General features: G+C 46.9%; 1 protein-coding gene across 1 annotated transcript; it reads left to right on the forward strand.

Moving 5' to 3' along the window:
• Nucleotides 1-10,932: 10,932 nt before the first annotated feature.
• LOC124666656 lies at nt 10,933-12,918 on the forward strand. Its single transcript, XM_047203992.1, has 2 exons — nt 10,933-12,348; nt 12,429-12,918. Exons 1-2 carry the CDS (start codon nt 11,105-11,107, stop codon nt 12,652-12,654), a joined length of 1,470 nt encoding a protein of 489 aa, XP_047059948.1. The 5' UTR covers nt 10,933-11,104; the 3' UTR covers nt 12,655-12,918.
• The last annotated feature ends 2,617 nt before the right edge of the window (nt 12,919-15,535 follow it).

Here is a 15,535-nt window from a genome sequence, read left to right on the forward strand (position 1 = left end):
TGATGTAGCAGATGAATAAAGTACGAGTAAGTAAAATGCGAGAGTAACAATTGCAGCGAGTGGCCCAATCCTTTTTAGCACAAAGGACAAGCCGGTTTGTTTACTTATAATGACCAAACGTTCTTGAGGACACACGTGAATTTAGTCTAGTGCTTTCGCTTCATATAGCCGATTAATCTTCATTGTTTTGATAAGTGTTGTGTGGGTGAACCTATGCTAATGCACCGCCCTTCCTAGGACTAATACATACTTGTGATTATACCCCTTGCAAGCATCCGCAACTACAAGAAAGTAATTAAGATAAATCTAACCACAACCTTAAACTCGAGATCCTCGCTATCCCTCCCGCATCGATATACCAACGGGGTTCAGGTTTCGTCACTCCGGCAACCCCGCAATTGGCAAACGAGTACAAGATGTATTCCCCTAGGCCCATAAAGGTGAAGTATCATGTAGTCGACGTTCACATGACACCACTAGAAGAATAACACCACAACTTAAATATCATAACATTGAATATTACTCAACCATAATTCACTACTAACATTTAGACTTCACCCATGTCCTCAAGAACTAAACGAACTACTCACGAGACATCATATGGAACATGATCAGAGGTGATATGATGATGAATAACAATCTGAACATAAACCTTGGTTCAATGGTTTCACTCAATAGCATCAATAACAAGTAGAAATCAATACCGGGAGAGTTTCCCTATCAAACAATCAAGATCCAACCCAAATTGTTACAAGCGGTGACGAGGTGCAGCGGTGGAGACGGCGGTGATGATGATGGAGATGATGGTGATGGTGATGCGATGATGTCCAGCTCGATGACGGTGACGATGGCGTCGATTTCCCCTCCGGGAGGGAATTTCCCCGGCAGATTTCAGCCTCGCCGGAGAGCTCTTTCTCTCTCGGTGTTTTCCGCCCCGCAGAGGCGGCCGTGACTCTTCGCGACTATCCTCTCGGAGCTTAGGTTTTCGGGATGAAGATGTACGCGAAGGAGAGGAGGCCGGAGGGGGCTGTGGGCCCCTCCTCACATGGCGGCGCGGCCAGGGCAGGGCCCGCGCCGGCCTGTGAGGGGTCCCATGGCGGCCCTCCTCGGCTCCTCCTTCTGGCTCTCGTCGTCTTCTGGAAAAATAGGATTTTTCATATAAATTCCGTCAATTGTTGATCTTCCGAAATATTGCATTCTGACGGCGCTTTTTCCAGCAGAATCCTGACTCCGGTGCGCGATCCTCCAATAATCATGAAACATGCAAAATAGATGAAATAACATAAGTATTACCTCTAAATATGAAGTATATCAATGAATAACAGCAAATTATGATATAAAATAGTGATGCAAAATGGACGTATCACATTCCAAAGTAAATTGCTTGAGTGCTACCTTTAAAATTCCATTCTTTGTCTTTGCAACATATAGCTCATGGGAAAATAGCTTAAAACTATTGTGGTATTGAATATGTACTTATGTATCTTATTTCCTAATAAGTTGCTTGTTGAGCGATAACCATGTTCCTGGGGACGCCATCAACTATTTCACCTTTGTTGAATATCATGTGAGTTGCTATGCATGTTCGTCTTGTCTCGAAGTAAGGGTGATTTATCATGAGTTGAATGGTTTGAGCATGCATATTGTTAGAGAAGAACATTGGGCCGCTAACTAAAGCCATGATCCATGGTGGAAGTTTCAGCTTGGACAACAATCCTCAATCTCTTATGAGAATGTTATCTCGTTGTTGAATGCTTATGCATTAAAGAGGAGTCCATTATCTCGTTGTCTATGTTGTCCCGTATGGATGTCTAAGTTGAGAATAATCAAAAGCGAGAAATCCAATGCGAGCTTTCTCCTTAGACCTTTGTACAGGCGGCATAGAGGTACCCCTTTGTGACACTTGGTTAAAACATATGTTATGCAATGATAATCCATGTAAATCCAAGCTAATTAGGACAAGGTGCGTGCACTATTGGTATACTATGCATGAGGCTTGCAACTTATAGGATATCTTATACATAACACATATGCTTTATTACTACCGTTGACAAAATTGTTTCTATGTTTTCAAAATAAAAGCTCTAGCACAAATATAGCAATCCATGCTTCCCTCTTCGAAGGGCCATTCTTTTACTTTTATGTTGAGTCAGCTTTACCTACTTCCTTCCATCTTAGAAGCAAACACTTGTGTTAACTGTGCATTGATTCTTACATGTTTACCTATTGCACTTGTTATATTGCTTTATGTTGACAATTATCCATGAGATATACATGTTACAAGTTGAAAGCAACTGCTGAAACTTAAATCTTCCTTTGTGTTGCTTCAATGCCTTTACTATGAATCTATTGCTTTATGAGTTAACTCTTATGCAAGTCTTATTGATGCTTGTCTTGAAAGTACTATTCATGAAAAGTCTTTGCTATATGATTCAGTTGTTTAATCATTGTATTTACCATTGCTTCGAATCACTTCATTCATTACATATGCTTACAATAGTATTGATCAAGATTATGATAGCATGTCACTTCAGAAATTATCTTTGTTATCGTTTACCTACTCGAGGACGAGTAGGAACTAAGCTTGGGGATGCTTGATACGTCTCAAACGTATCTATAATTCCTTATGTTTCATGCTACTTTATTGATGATACTCACATGTTTTATACACACTTTATGTCATATTTATGCATTTTCCGGCACTAATTGACAAGATGCCGAAGAGCCAGTTGCTGTTTTCTGCTGTTTTTGGTTTCAGAAATCCTACAAAGGAAATATTCTCGGAATTGGACGAAATCAACGCCTAGGGGCTTATTTTTCCACGAAGCTTCCAGAAGACCGGAGAGGATACGAAGTGGGGCCACGAGGTGGCGACACAACAAGGCGGCGCGGCCAAGTAGGGCCCGCGCCGCCCTAGTGTGTGGGCCCCTCGTGACGCCCCCTGACCTACCCTTCCGCCTACTTAAAGCCTTCGTCGTGAATACCCCAGTACCGAGAGCCACGATACGGAAAACCTTCCAGAGACGCCGCCGCCGCCAATCCCATCTCGGGGGATTCAGGAGATCGCCTCCGGCACCCTGCCGGAGAGGGGAATCATCTCCCGGAGGACTCTTCATCGCCATGATCGCCTCCGGATTGATGTTTGAGTAGTTCACCCCTGGACTATGGGTCCATAGCAGTAGCTAGATGGTCGTCTTCTCCTCATGTGCTATCATTGTTGGATCTTGTGAGCTGCCTAACATGATCAAGATCATCTATCTGTAATGCTACATGTTGCGTTTGTTGGGATTCGATGAATATGGAATACTATGTTATGTTGATTATCAATCTATCATATATGTGTTGTTTAAGATCTTGCATGCTCTCCGTTGCTAGTAGAGGCTCTGGCCAAGTTGATACTTGTAACTCCAAGAGGGAGTATTTATGCTCGATAGTGGGTTCATGCCTCCATTTAATGTGGGACGGTGACAGAAAGTTCTAAGGTTGTGGATGTGCTGTTGCCACTAGGGATAAAACATCAATGCTTTGTCTAAGGATATTTGTGTTGATTACATTACGCACCATACTTAATGCAATTGTCTGTTGTTTGCAACTTAATACTGGAAGGGGTGCGGATGCTAACATCTAATCCTTTGTTCTTTGCAAACATCATTTTCCACACTATACATCTAATCCTTTGTTACAACAAGCCGGTGAGATTGACAACCTCACTGTTAAGTCGGGGCAAAGTATTTGGATTGTGTTGTGCAGGTTCCACGTTGGCGCCAGAATCCCTCGTGTTGCGCCGCACTACACTCCGCCACCAACGACCTTCACGTGCTTCTTGACTCCTACTGGATTCGATAACCTTGGTTTCTTACTGAGGAAAAACTCGCTGCTGTACTCATCATACCTTCCTCTTGGAGTTCCCAACGGACGTGTGCTTTACCGTCACAAGCAGGGTGCATATAGGAACCAAAGTGGATTTATCTAAGATTCGGATTGTGTGTCCGGCAGACCCGAAACAAACAATGAAACCCATCCACACCACCTTAGGGGTTGGCTCTCAGATTCTGGCTTATGTGGAGATGATTGTCAATAACATATCCATCGAAGGGCTCTAGTTCTCAAGTTCAGCCTGTGCCGCGATGGAATCCTCCTCCTTCGGGGACTATCTGCATTAATGTTGACGCTGCACTCTTCTCAGCCAAGCGCTGCATGGGATGGGGTGCCTTCTACGTGATCATAATGGTACTTTCATCCTGTCTGCTCCGGAGCGATTGGCATGCTTCCCGGCTCCGGAGCTCGCTGAAGCCCTTGCGGTGCGCCGTGCTCTTACTGTATCGAAGGATCATGGTGTCCACAAGGTCCTGCTAATCTGAGATTGTATGTCCTTGATTCATCGCATTCTTTCCCAGGTGACGGATCGGTTTGCCTTGGGCGCGGTGATTGTTGATATCAAGACTCTAGCAACGGACTTCGAGTCCTCTTCTTTCAACTTTTCTAGTCGTAAAATGAATGTAGTAGCTCATACTTTGGCTCGCAATGCCGAGTCCCTGGTTTGTAATATTTCTATTGGTGTGGTTCCGGTATCCGGAATGAACTTTGTAGTGACGTTATTTGATCAATAAAGACCATATTCTCTCAAAAAAAAAAAGAGATTCGGGTTGTTAAGCTGTACCTAGGCATAGGCAGCCCGACTTGAACGACCTCTCCGGACCCAGGTATCTTAGATATTGCTTTCTTATGGCTCGGCCCAAAGCCCAGCACGAGGTACGTCTAGGAATAGTTGGGTGTGGCTGACTGTGGTCTAGATTGTGAGGTATCTCATCAGATACTTGCCTGCAACATCAACAAAAAAATAGGTAAGAAAAGCAGTGCACTAGTTTTTTCTACCTACGGCCGAAGTATTTAATTAAATATATTAGTACTAGTCTTTGTTTTGATGGTTGCTTTTAAATGAGCATGTTTCCTTTAGGAAATACAGTACTCATAAATATATAAATACATCCACCTCTATTAATGCACATTCTAGTCCTATGAACTACATAAATAGATCGAGTCAAAGAAACTGATCCGACAGATCTTAAGATTAATGAAGTCGCTACAGACGTCTCGTTATCGATGGAAACGTCGCATCCCACTAAAATATATTTTATCTTTTTATGAGACATCAAAGTATGAGCATGTTTTGTCCCACGTTAGAAAAACCAAGGAAAACGTGTATCAATTTATTTCGTTTTTTTATAATATGTTTATACAGTTTTCCTAATATGTTAATACAGTTTTTTTTCGTAATTTGTTTATATAATTCTCTGATATCATTCTTCCCTGAAAGATAGGCCAGAAAACTGGAACTCTGAATAAAAAACCCAACTAACAAAACAAAACAACACGTGACCTTATTCTGTCTAGTGCATGCTTCGAAGCACTAAACGCGAGTCCGACCCATATCACCACTTGTGCACTGTGCAGATGAGTCCATGTGAGCGTGGGCGACCTGTCCGGTGCAGTCTGGCGATCGATTGCCACGGCGGCTTGGTGGCGGACACGTGTGTGACGGCGGCCGGATGGTGCAGAGCCTCGGGGCTTCACATTGGCAATGGCACGTGACCGGAAGTTCTCGTTCTTCCCTTGTTATTCAGTATCTAACCACGCGTAACAGATCGTACCGCACGGTTCAAAAAGTATCTGATACATGACTCTTCTTCCTCTGCCGCTCTCGCCCCTCCCCTTTCTCCTCTGTTCTCCAGTTCCAGGGCCGGAAGGCCCCTCCCCTCTCCTCTCCGGTGAAGGCCGGCGACGAGCAGGGCGAGGGTCCCTCTCCTGTGTATAGAAGTAGTCTAGTTTAGTCTAGTTTTTCTTGCCTTTGTGCTGTCTCGGCGGATGCCGTTGTTTCGGCCTTGTGCCGGGAGAGAGACGCCGGAGCTTGCGTCCAAGATCTGGTGTCGTCGGTGCGTCATTTCTGTCGTGGTGCTCCCCTGATCGGAGCCGGAAGCGATGGAGTGGGGCGGTGCCGGAATCTCCACAAATAAGGGCGCTTTTGCAGATCGTTTTGATGCTTCACATCAAGAGTTTTGTTGGAGAGTGCTGGCCGTCCGCGTTGGTTGCTGGCCGGCGTTCTCCAGGAGGACTCTATTTCTGCTAGCCGAAAGGCGGTCGACATCGAGCTCATCCTCACCGGACTTGGGTGCAGAGCAACGCCGCTCGCCGGGAGTTTCGCTCTGCGGCGATGGAAGGGCGGTCTCTGCCACTCCGGTGACTGTTCTGGCCGAAGGGTGGCCGTGTGTGGCTACGGTTCAATCCGGCCACCGTCTTCAACCTCCTGGCTTGATGCCGTTTTGGAGGCCCCTCCGCTCGGAAGCCATGGTTGAGCGCCATGGGAGCCTCGAAGCCCCAAGTGGCCCTGTCCCCGGCGGCGGCGAGGTGGTTCCCGAGCACCTTGAAGGACCTGATCGCGTTTTGCAATATGTTTTAGAGGTCCTTCTTGAAAACGTGCAAGGACCTGGTTATATTTGCGTTTATGGTTTGAGTCCTGTTGTAATCTTCTGTGTTTTGTCACTTCCATATTAATGAAGGGTCGGGGTCCTTCGGACCCTTCTATGTTAAAAAAAAAAGTATCGTCCCACTCGCTAATTAACCACGAAACGAATTTTCTGACAGCCGCGCGCGTATATAACATCTTCCATTGTCGTTCAATATTTAATTAACCACGCGTAAGAAATCGTACCACACTGTTTAAAAAGATAAAAATCGTACCACTCGACAATCACGTACGGTAACTAAATTGATAGACGCTCGGTGTGCTACATACATACTAGGAAATCCTACGGTTTATTCTAACTTGTACTTTACCCGACACAGTACACGACCATAGTTATTGGAATCTTCACTAAGCAATCAAAATCAGATAAGTAGGAAGTAGAATTTTACCCTTCAGGTGTCTGAACCTAGGTAAATTTCGGCTCCTTCGTTTGATATCTGATGAATCTTCCTGCACACCTTTTCCTCGAGCCCAAGTCCATCATCTATAGGCATTTTCGTGGAGACCCCACGTCTACGTACACATTAGAGCATCTTCATCGGCGGTCCCGATAGCGATTTGGGGGCCGCGTTGTTTTTAGGCTCGCACCGGCGCCCCCGAACGGCGCCGGCCATTTTTCGAGCCTAATAGAATCGCCGGCATCCCCGTGTCGGCACCTTGGCCAAGGGCGCGAATCGGGCGCGCCAGCGCCTCGCGGAACGACGGTTTTCGCGGGTGGGGGCGTCTTGTCAGTGAGAGGACGCGACGGTTCGCATCGGCCGCGATGCGGGAAGGTTGGTCGTCGGCGTTTAATGGTCTCCCCGTGGAAACCGAGGCGGTCACGAGGGCAGCGACTGGCCACGCGGCGTCCAGTCGCCGTAAATGTGGGTACTTGCCACCGCTATATAGTACGTACGCCGTCCACTACCGCCGCTCCATTATCTCCTCTCCTCTCATCTCCACCACCGCTGCTCCATTCTCTCCTCTCCACATCAAAATGCCGCGCCGTCTGAAGACTACATACTCGATGCTTGGCCTCAACGACTGTGTGCTGCCTCCACCACCAGCGCAGCCGCATCCACAGCCGAAGCCGGATCCGGAGCCGCAGGCCGACGCGGAGTACATATCCGACGAGGACGAGGACCCACGGTTCGCGGTGTGGCACGAGGTCTACGTCGCAGACGCGGAAGCAGAGGCGGCGGAGGAGGCAGCGCAGTCGGGCGAGCCGCCGCAGGCCCCCGCCCACTCGGCGCAGGCGGCGATCCTGGCGTCATTCAACGTGCAGCGCTTACGGAGGATGAAGGAGGAGCAGCGGGAGTTCGTCAACGAAGCTAACCTCGAGCACGCCATTGAGATCTCGCGCCAGCGAGCGGCCACTTAGGATGCGGGACGCCTCCTCATGGAGGCGGAGCGACAGAAGCTCGCAGAGCTCAACGCTCATCGCCACTACGAGGCGTTCGCTCGCCAGCAGGCGAGGCGCGCCGAGATCGAAGCTTCTCGAGAAAGGCTGGAAGCGCGGGGACAGCGCCGCCGACAAGCCCTTGCGACGCCGGCCGCCATGCTCCACCGCCAGATGCGCGAAGAAAGGGAGGAGAAGCGGGCACGGACGCAGACGACAATGGCGAAGAACGACGACGAGGCAGGGCCGTCGAGCGCCCCAACCGACGGCCAGTAAATCAGGATTAAATTTAAGTTTTAGTTATATTTAAATTCGAGCTACTTTTGTATAAACTTCGTATGAATTTCGGTTTTAAATATCATTTTAAATTTCCGAATCTATCGGGGCTGGCGTATGGGGGGCGCCGGTGTAGGAGCAGCATCCCCAAATAGAAGATGTTGTGCCGGCGCCCCCATACGGTAGGGGCGCGCCCCTACCGGCGACTATTTGGGGGATGCCGGTGGAGATGCTCTTAAAACTTGTGTAGATAGATCCATAGTTAGAACAAATCTGATCAAAGATGTGACACTTAATTTGGGTGCAGGTAGCATGTTACATGCTCTGGATCAAACAATACATCGAGTGAACATTTGAACGAAATATCTTTTTTCAACAAAGTATCTTCTTAGCTTAGGATAAATTTAATTCCACAAGCCATGCTCCTTCACAACAGAAATGGAAGTAAGTCAATGTTAGATTACCTTCTACCCTCTTTAATTAAAAAAATGAACTACTCTCTTCAAATCACATGTGTTTTTAACATGTCTAGATATCGTGCAATTCAACAACAATTATTATGGATGAGGAGATTAACTTTTTTTAAACACTTTCATCGGAAAAATAGTTACAAAACATGTGGTGTGGCATCCATACTTCACAACATGTGATGTGGTTGTGTTTTAAAGTTGGAGCTATCGTTGTGAAAAAATAGCTACAAAACATAAGGATTTATCCTTGTGAAAAAACAGTTACGAAGCAATGAAGCATACGATTTTTTCGATAGGTTTTAGAGTTATATATCAAATAATGACACCTACTTCGGTTTTATTCATCTACGCATCAAATGGGACTCATAGCATTAAAGTTGCTTGATTAAATCAAAATACTATTGAATGTTGTGTTGAACGATTCTGGATATTACTTTAAATTGTTGTGGTGCAGGTTGTGTAGGTTTGTCTGATTTTTGTTTTCCTAGTTCTAAATTTCAGATGTCTATATAAATCTAGGCAAGGGGGCATTTGTCACATAACCAATACCAGATCGAGCATGCTAGCACCTGTTTATACTAAGCACTTTTGCTTCTTATACATAAGTGTATCACCTAGTCTAAAAAAAAATTGGGCCCAATTTTTTGCATGTTATCTGAACTATAACATTCATCATACACAAAAACTCTAACCACGTCATTGTGTGCATAATACTGTAACTTATACACCAATAAAACATATATTTTCATTGGAAAATATTTAATTATAAACAAATGGTTTAGCACAAAAAGTTCTGAACTGAATTTTGGCCAAGTCTGTGTGAAGCATTTAAAAAATCACATTTGCTACCTGAATAACGTGCCACTTAAATCACATTGCGATGTAATGTGTACAGTTTAGTACATATTTTAATATGCTGATAGAGGATTCTACAACGTAGCTTCTTGCTAATATCTTGATAGAGATATGTACAGTAGGATTGTCTAGCTTAGTTGTAACTTATATGAAATTGTATGAGTGGTGTCAACACGTAGAAAAACTTGCTCTTATCCTTGCGAGTTGGCATTGTTCATTTATTTGTTCGTTCATGGTAAAACTTTATTTCATGTACCAACTCAAGTTTTCGGAAGATGCTTGCACTTGTGAATGAAAAGAGTGGCAGCTCAGTACTTCGAACCAAAATTATGCCCATTACCTGCACCAAGTCACCCAATCACGGCATGATTAATTTGTAACAAAGATAAAGCAATTAAAACATTAAGGCTATAGTTTATATTTGAAAGTTAAATGACATAGTGCGGATGGAAGCAGATGATATCAAATAATCTAATGAAACTTATGTTCTACTCTGCTGATAGAGACCCTAGGATCCAATTTGAAGTCTTTTAGATTTTACTGAGAATGAATTCAAAAAAAGTACAATCGAGTTGTTACATGTACTTTCCTTGTATCGAAAATGGTTCAGAAGAACAAGAACATGATTTATATTCTATATTGTAGTAACAATTAAGACATCTACGAGTGTAGATAAACTTGCCTGAAAGCGTACAAAGAACCTTCAGGGCTCCTTTAATTCATAGATACGATAGAAAGATCATAGTAATAGGAAAAACATAGTATTAGTATGTCATGCCTAGTTGAATCTTACAGGAAAATGAGTTCTCTTTAATTGTGTCAAAAGATTTTTTTCATGAGGTATGACCTCATGTTTTTTTCCTATAGGATTTGCACTACAAATTCTATATAATTATTTTCTATATGATATATCCGTATGAATTCCTACGATCAAAGGAGCCCTAAATAATTTTTCTTTGACATAATTATTTCAGATGCTTGTTGTCCAATATGAATTTCAGAATATCTGATTAAAAAACGTTGAAAAATATGTAAAAAAAATCAGGATGGCCACACCACACCCTGCACACACGTTGATGCCGACGGATGAGAAGTGCAGCCGTACAGAAGAGAGAGACGGTGGTCTGCACTGCAGATTCTCCGAGCACACCCACGCACTGGGTGGCAGGAAATAAATACCACGGCCTGCCCACACTACGCTCACACTCGAGGAAACACGCTCTTCGTCTTCTCCCACCACTCCTCCTTCTTCACTTGCATAGTTGCATTCCCTCTCGTTCTTCCTCGACCCATTTCCATTTGCGTCGAGAGGAGAGAGCGCTAATTTTGGGCGGTGTTTCTATATTAAGTCCGGTTGAAAATATCGTTTCCATTCCGCCACGGTCGTCACCGACTCGCCATAACGCAGGTCCTAGCCTAGATCGCTTCACGAGCGCCCTGCGCAAGGTTGACCGGGATCCTGAATTAAGGCCACCGCTCGTTCGTTTCCCCTCCCTCCCTCCATTCCATTTCTTCTCCCATTTGCATTTAGCCTCTCGCCGTTGTGGAGCCATTTCCCAACCGTCGTTCCGGTGGTGGCCGGGCGTGAGGTTGTGGTGACTCATGGGCGCCATCCAGGTCGCATCCCCCTCCTCCTCCCCGGCGTCGCCCTCGTCCTCTGCCGTTCTTGGCGGCGGCCGCTGCACGAGGCTGTCGAGAGCCCATTCGTCGTCGTCGCTGGCGAGCTGGAGCGTCGGCATCGCGCGCCGGCGCCCGACGGTGACGCGCGCGCTCAGCGCCAGCATCGACAGCGTGGGGAGCCACGGCGGGGACGACGAGGAGTTCCTGCGGAGGATCCAGGAGCTGGCCGTGGGGCTGCACCCGGGCGCGGGGGGCTGCGGGTGGCCGGCGAGCGTGGAGCGTACCGCGAGCAGCGTCGGCCTTCCGCTGTCTCTGCGGATGCTCAAGCGCAAGAAGCAGCAGCGTGGCGGGCGGTGGGACGAGCGGCTGGTCGACCGGGCCGGCGAGTCCGGGCGCGGCGCGGTGGGGCGGGCCTTCTCGTCCATGGTGCTCATCATCCGGGAGCTGCAGAGCTTCGCGCTGCAGATGCGGCAGGCGGTCTTCTACGAGGACATGCAGAGCGTGCTGGCGCGCGTCCACGCCGAGATGGACGCCTCCTTCGTGTGGCTGTTCCAGCACATCTTCGCCGGCACCCCCGCGCTCATGGTCTCCGTCATGCTCCTCCTCGCCAACTTCACGGTGCACTCCATGGGCGGCCACATCGCGATGGCCGGCAGCCTCCCGCCTCCCTTGCCCGCCGTGGCGGCCGTCGCGATGCTCGACGCCCAGCACATGCAGCACGAGTCGTCCCTTCCTGATCAGCTGTTCGACGGTTCCGTCTCGCTGAACACGCTGTCTATTGGCCGAACCACGCCCGCGGTGGACGGGAACAGCGGCGGTGGCGGCAAGGCGCGGCCGGTGGCCGGGGCCACCGGCGACGACCGGTCGGACGAGTCCGCGTACCGGCAGAGCGGCGCGGTGCTGCCTGAGGAGCAGGAGGTGTCGCAGGCGACGCCGCTGGGGGCCGCCAGCGCGGAGGAGACGGAGGACGAGCTGGCCATCTGGAAGAGGATCGCCGACGAGGCGACAAAGATGCAGGCGAGCGTGCGCGTGGAGTCCTTGATGGACCCGGACATCCTGGGGCAGCTGGTGGCGCCGGTGGAGGCGCGGCTGGACACGGAGGACGTCGCCGAGTACGCCAGGACAGAGCAGCGGTACGAGATGGCCGTGTCCGAGGAGCCCGGCAACGCGCTGCTGCTCGCCAACTTCGCGCAGTTCCTGTACCTGGTGCAGCGCGACCACGACCGGTGGGTGCCGCAACCCGTTCGACAGAATGACATCGTCGAGATTTTTTTTTTACCGCGGCTGACCTGACAGACGCATGCAGGGCGGAGCACTACTTCCAGCGGGCGGTGCAGGCGGAGCCGGCGGACGCGGAGACGCTGGGGTGGTACGCGGCGTTCCTGTGGAAGGCGCGCAACGACCTGGCGGCGGCGGAGGAGACGTACCAGGAGGCCATCGCCGCCGAGCCCAGCAACGGGCACCACGCGGCGGCGTACGCGCACTTCCTCTGGAACACGGGCGGCGAGGACACGTGCTACCCCCTCGACTGACGCGCGCGCGCGCGAGATCCAGCACCACCGCCCCGTACGTCGATGCGTCCCAGAAGAGAAGACGGACCAAGAAAGAGTATAGTTGTTGTTGTAGAGATAGAGGATTTTTTTTACTCCACGACCTCAGCAAGTCCACGCACTTCTCCTTCCTCACATGTGCTTGGGCAGCCATGAAACGAAGCAATGCTTATGCTTTGCTTACAAAGTGCACCTGATGATACAGAGTTACAGAAACACCACACAGAGACGAATCCCTTGTTTTTACTTCGCCTTGTTTCTTGATCTCGCTGCTCGCGACGTGCTCGTTTACTGGGGGATCGGAGAAGAGGTGCAAGTGCAACGCCGGCGAACGCCGGCGCATGCCGCGGTGGTCGGCGGCTTGTCGCCGCCTCTTCCCATTTCTGGAAATCCGGCGAGCGGGGGCAGTTGGCCGGAAACGGCGGAGAGCGCGGGGGATGTGGTAGATCGGGCTCGCGGCTCCACGGATTTGTCGGTTGCGCCGGCGACGGGTCCCGGAGCACCGTACGTACGTGGCCGTCCATTGGCGTCGCGTGTCGCTCCATGGCGGTGCATGCTTGTGGTAGCAGTGTGTCGTGGAAAGTGGTGATGTGAGCCTAGTCTGTCGTCATATGGCAGGATTACAACAGTACAGATCAGCAATCTGCAGCATTGTAAATTGTGCAGGTGAGCGATCAAGATGATTGGAATATCTCCACTGGAAAAATCTGCACCAACCTTCTCTCTCTCAACCTGAAGAAATCAACCGAAACAGAAGGCATTTCATGCCTAGAAGCAGAGCTTTTCTTTGTCCAAATGGCAAATTTTAAACCACTTCTCGTCCCTTTATTCTTTTCTTCAACATTATGTTTTTTTGTGGTTACGCTATGTTAGATGATTTAACTAAAGTACATGACAGGGCTGGCTAGATTGAAATGACTTATGGCTAGATCGTGTCATTTAGATTGGCTAGTTTGCAAAGAGACGCATGGCTAAATTCAAATGACTTAGCCAATTTTAGCATAATCTTTTTAAAAAAAAAATCCGCCCAAATTGGTGTGTCCTCCATTTCAGTTAATAGTTTCGCAAGGGCCATTAATCCCGGTTGCGCAACCGGGACTAATTATGCGCGACTAAAGGCCCTCCCTTTACTCCCGGTTGCTTACGAACCGGGACTAAATGCCCCGCCACGTGGGCGGCTGGCATGCGCCGGGGCGAAGGACCTTTAGTCCCGGTTTGTAACACGAACCGGGACTAAAGGCTATTTCGAGTTAATTTTTTTAATTCATTTAGGTTTCTAATTATTTTTCACTCCCTCTTTTTTTTCCGAATTTCTACTATTTCGAGTTATTTGCATAGTTTAGTCTCTATCTCTAACTACACTTATCTCTAGTCAAATTACATACTCGTGGTCAAACTTCCCGCTCGGTCACTCATCCTCCCACTACTCTAGCACTAGCACGCTTAACTTCTGAGTTCCACCCCGTTCCGCATCCAAGTGCTTCGCGTGCATGTATGTGATAGTAGTATCATATCAATCCTATTAACATGTTGATCGATGTCACATTTCTTTATTGTTTGAATTTCAAATAATTCTTTTAATAAACAAAAGTAATGATGTAATAATACTCTTGCATAAATAAATAAACATTAACTTTTTAATTTGTATTATTTTTAATTTTATTAATTAATTAAATATTTTTTCCAAACCTAAAACCTAAAAATTTGAAAATCTAAAAATTGGGTAAAAATGATAGTAATCTTTATGCAGGATGCAATTATTAATTTTAGGTTTAAAAAAAATAAAAAAATAAAAAATCCGTAATATATAGCAAAAACTAAAATCTTCCTGCTTTTGTATTTTTATTTGGAATTTTGAGAATCTAAAAATTGGCTAACCGGGTAAACCCACGATGATTTTGATATATTATACGTTTTTTTCCGACGTCGTATGCAAAAGTTATTGCGGTTTTACCATTTTTCAAAACTTTTTTGCAAAAAAAGTCAAAATTCAAATTTGTTAATTTTCCCTAATACTAGGTTGCATAACATACAAGAATCTGAAAACATTTTATTTTTTTGAATTTTCTATTTTACAGTGCTAAAAAAGGCGATCCTGGGGGGGGGGTGGAGGTGCGTGCCAAAAATCAGGAAAAAACTGTAATCCTGGTTGGGGACACCAACAGGGACTCCCCAACCGGGATTAAAGGTTCTTGCCCTGGCCGCAGCCCACCGTAGCCCTTTAGTCCCGGTTGCCCCGAGCATTAGTCTCGGTTCACCAGCAGAACCGGGACTAAAGACCCATTAGTCCCGGGTCAAAATATTTGGGGACTAATGGGTTGGGATTGAAGGCCTTTTTTCTACTAGTGACTACAAAGGGTCACACACTCTCCGGTTTAATATAATTTTTTAATTAGATGTATCTAGACATATTTTTGTGTTTAGATATATCCATTTTCGACAATTATTTTGAACCGAAGAACGTGAAAGTATAAAGTATTTTAGGGGCCCAAAAATAGTTTAGAGTTTGAAAAGAGGGCACTTAAGACAAACAACACCTAGGAGCACTCTGGGAAGATCTTCAGAAATGAGAATTCGTGCCGGTAGAGTTCTTGTGTTACGGGGTCTGGGAATTTGGACATGTGAACAAGGATTTTTCTTTTGCAAAACACAGCACTCCCTCCTTCACAGTTTATTAGACGTACGCGTACCCCTAGATCATCAATTTAACCTATATAATTTAAATTATATAATACAAAAATTATATCATTAGAAAATAGAACATCTGAACTTTCTAATGATATAATTTTTATAACATATAACTAATGCTAACTTGATCAAATTTGCGACCTAGTGATACGCGCGTGCCTTATAAACTGGAGAG

The sequence above is a fragment of the Lolium rigidum genome, chromosome 6 (assembly GCF_022539505.1).
Source record: "Lolium rigidum isolate FL_2022 chromosome 6, APGP_CSIRO_Lrig_0.1, whole genome shotgun sequence".
Classification (NCBI taxonomy): Eukaryota; Viridiplantae; Streptophyta; class Magnoliopsida; order Poales; family Poaceae; genus Lolium; species Lolium rigidum.

Coding starts and splice junctions, on each gene's coding strand:
- LOC124666656 (XM_047203992.1), top strand. CDS start 11,105: ATGGGCGCCATCCAGGTCGCATCCCCCTCCTCCTCCCCGGCGTCGCCC. Junction 12,349..12,428: donor GTGCAGCGCGACCACGACCG/GTGGGTGCCGCA, acceptor AGACGCATGCAG/GGCGGAGCACTACTTCCAGC.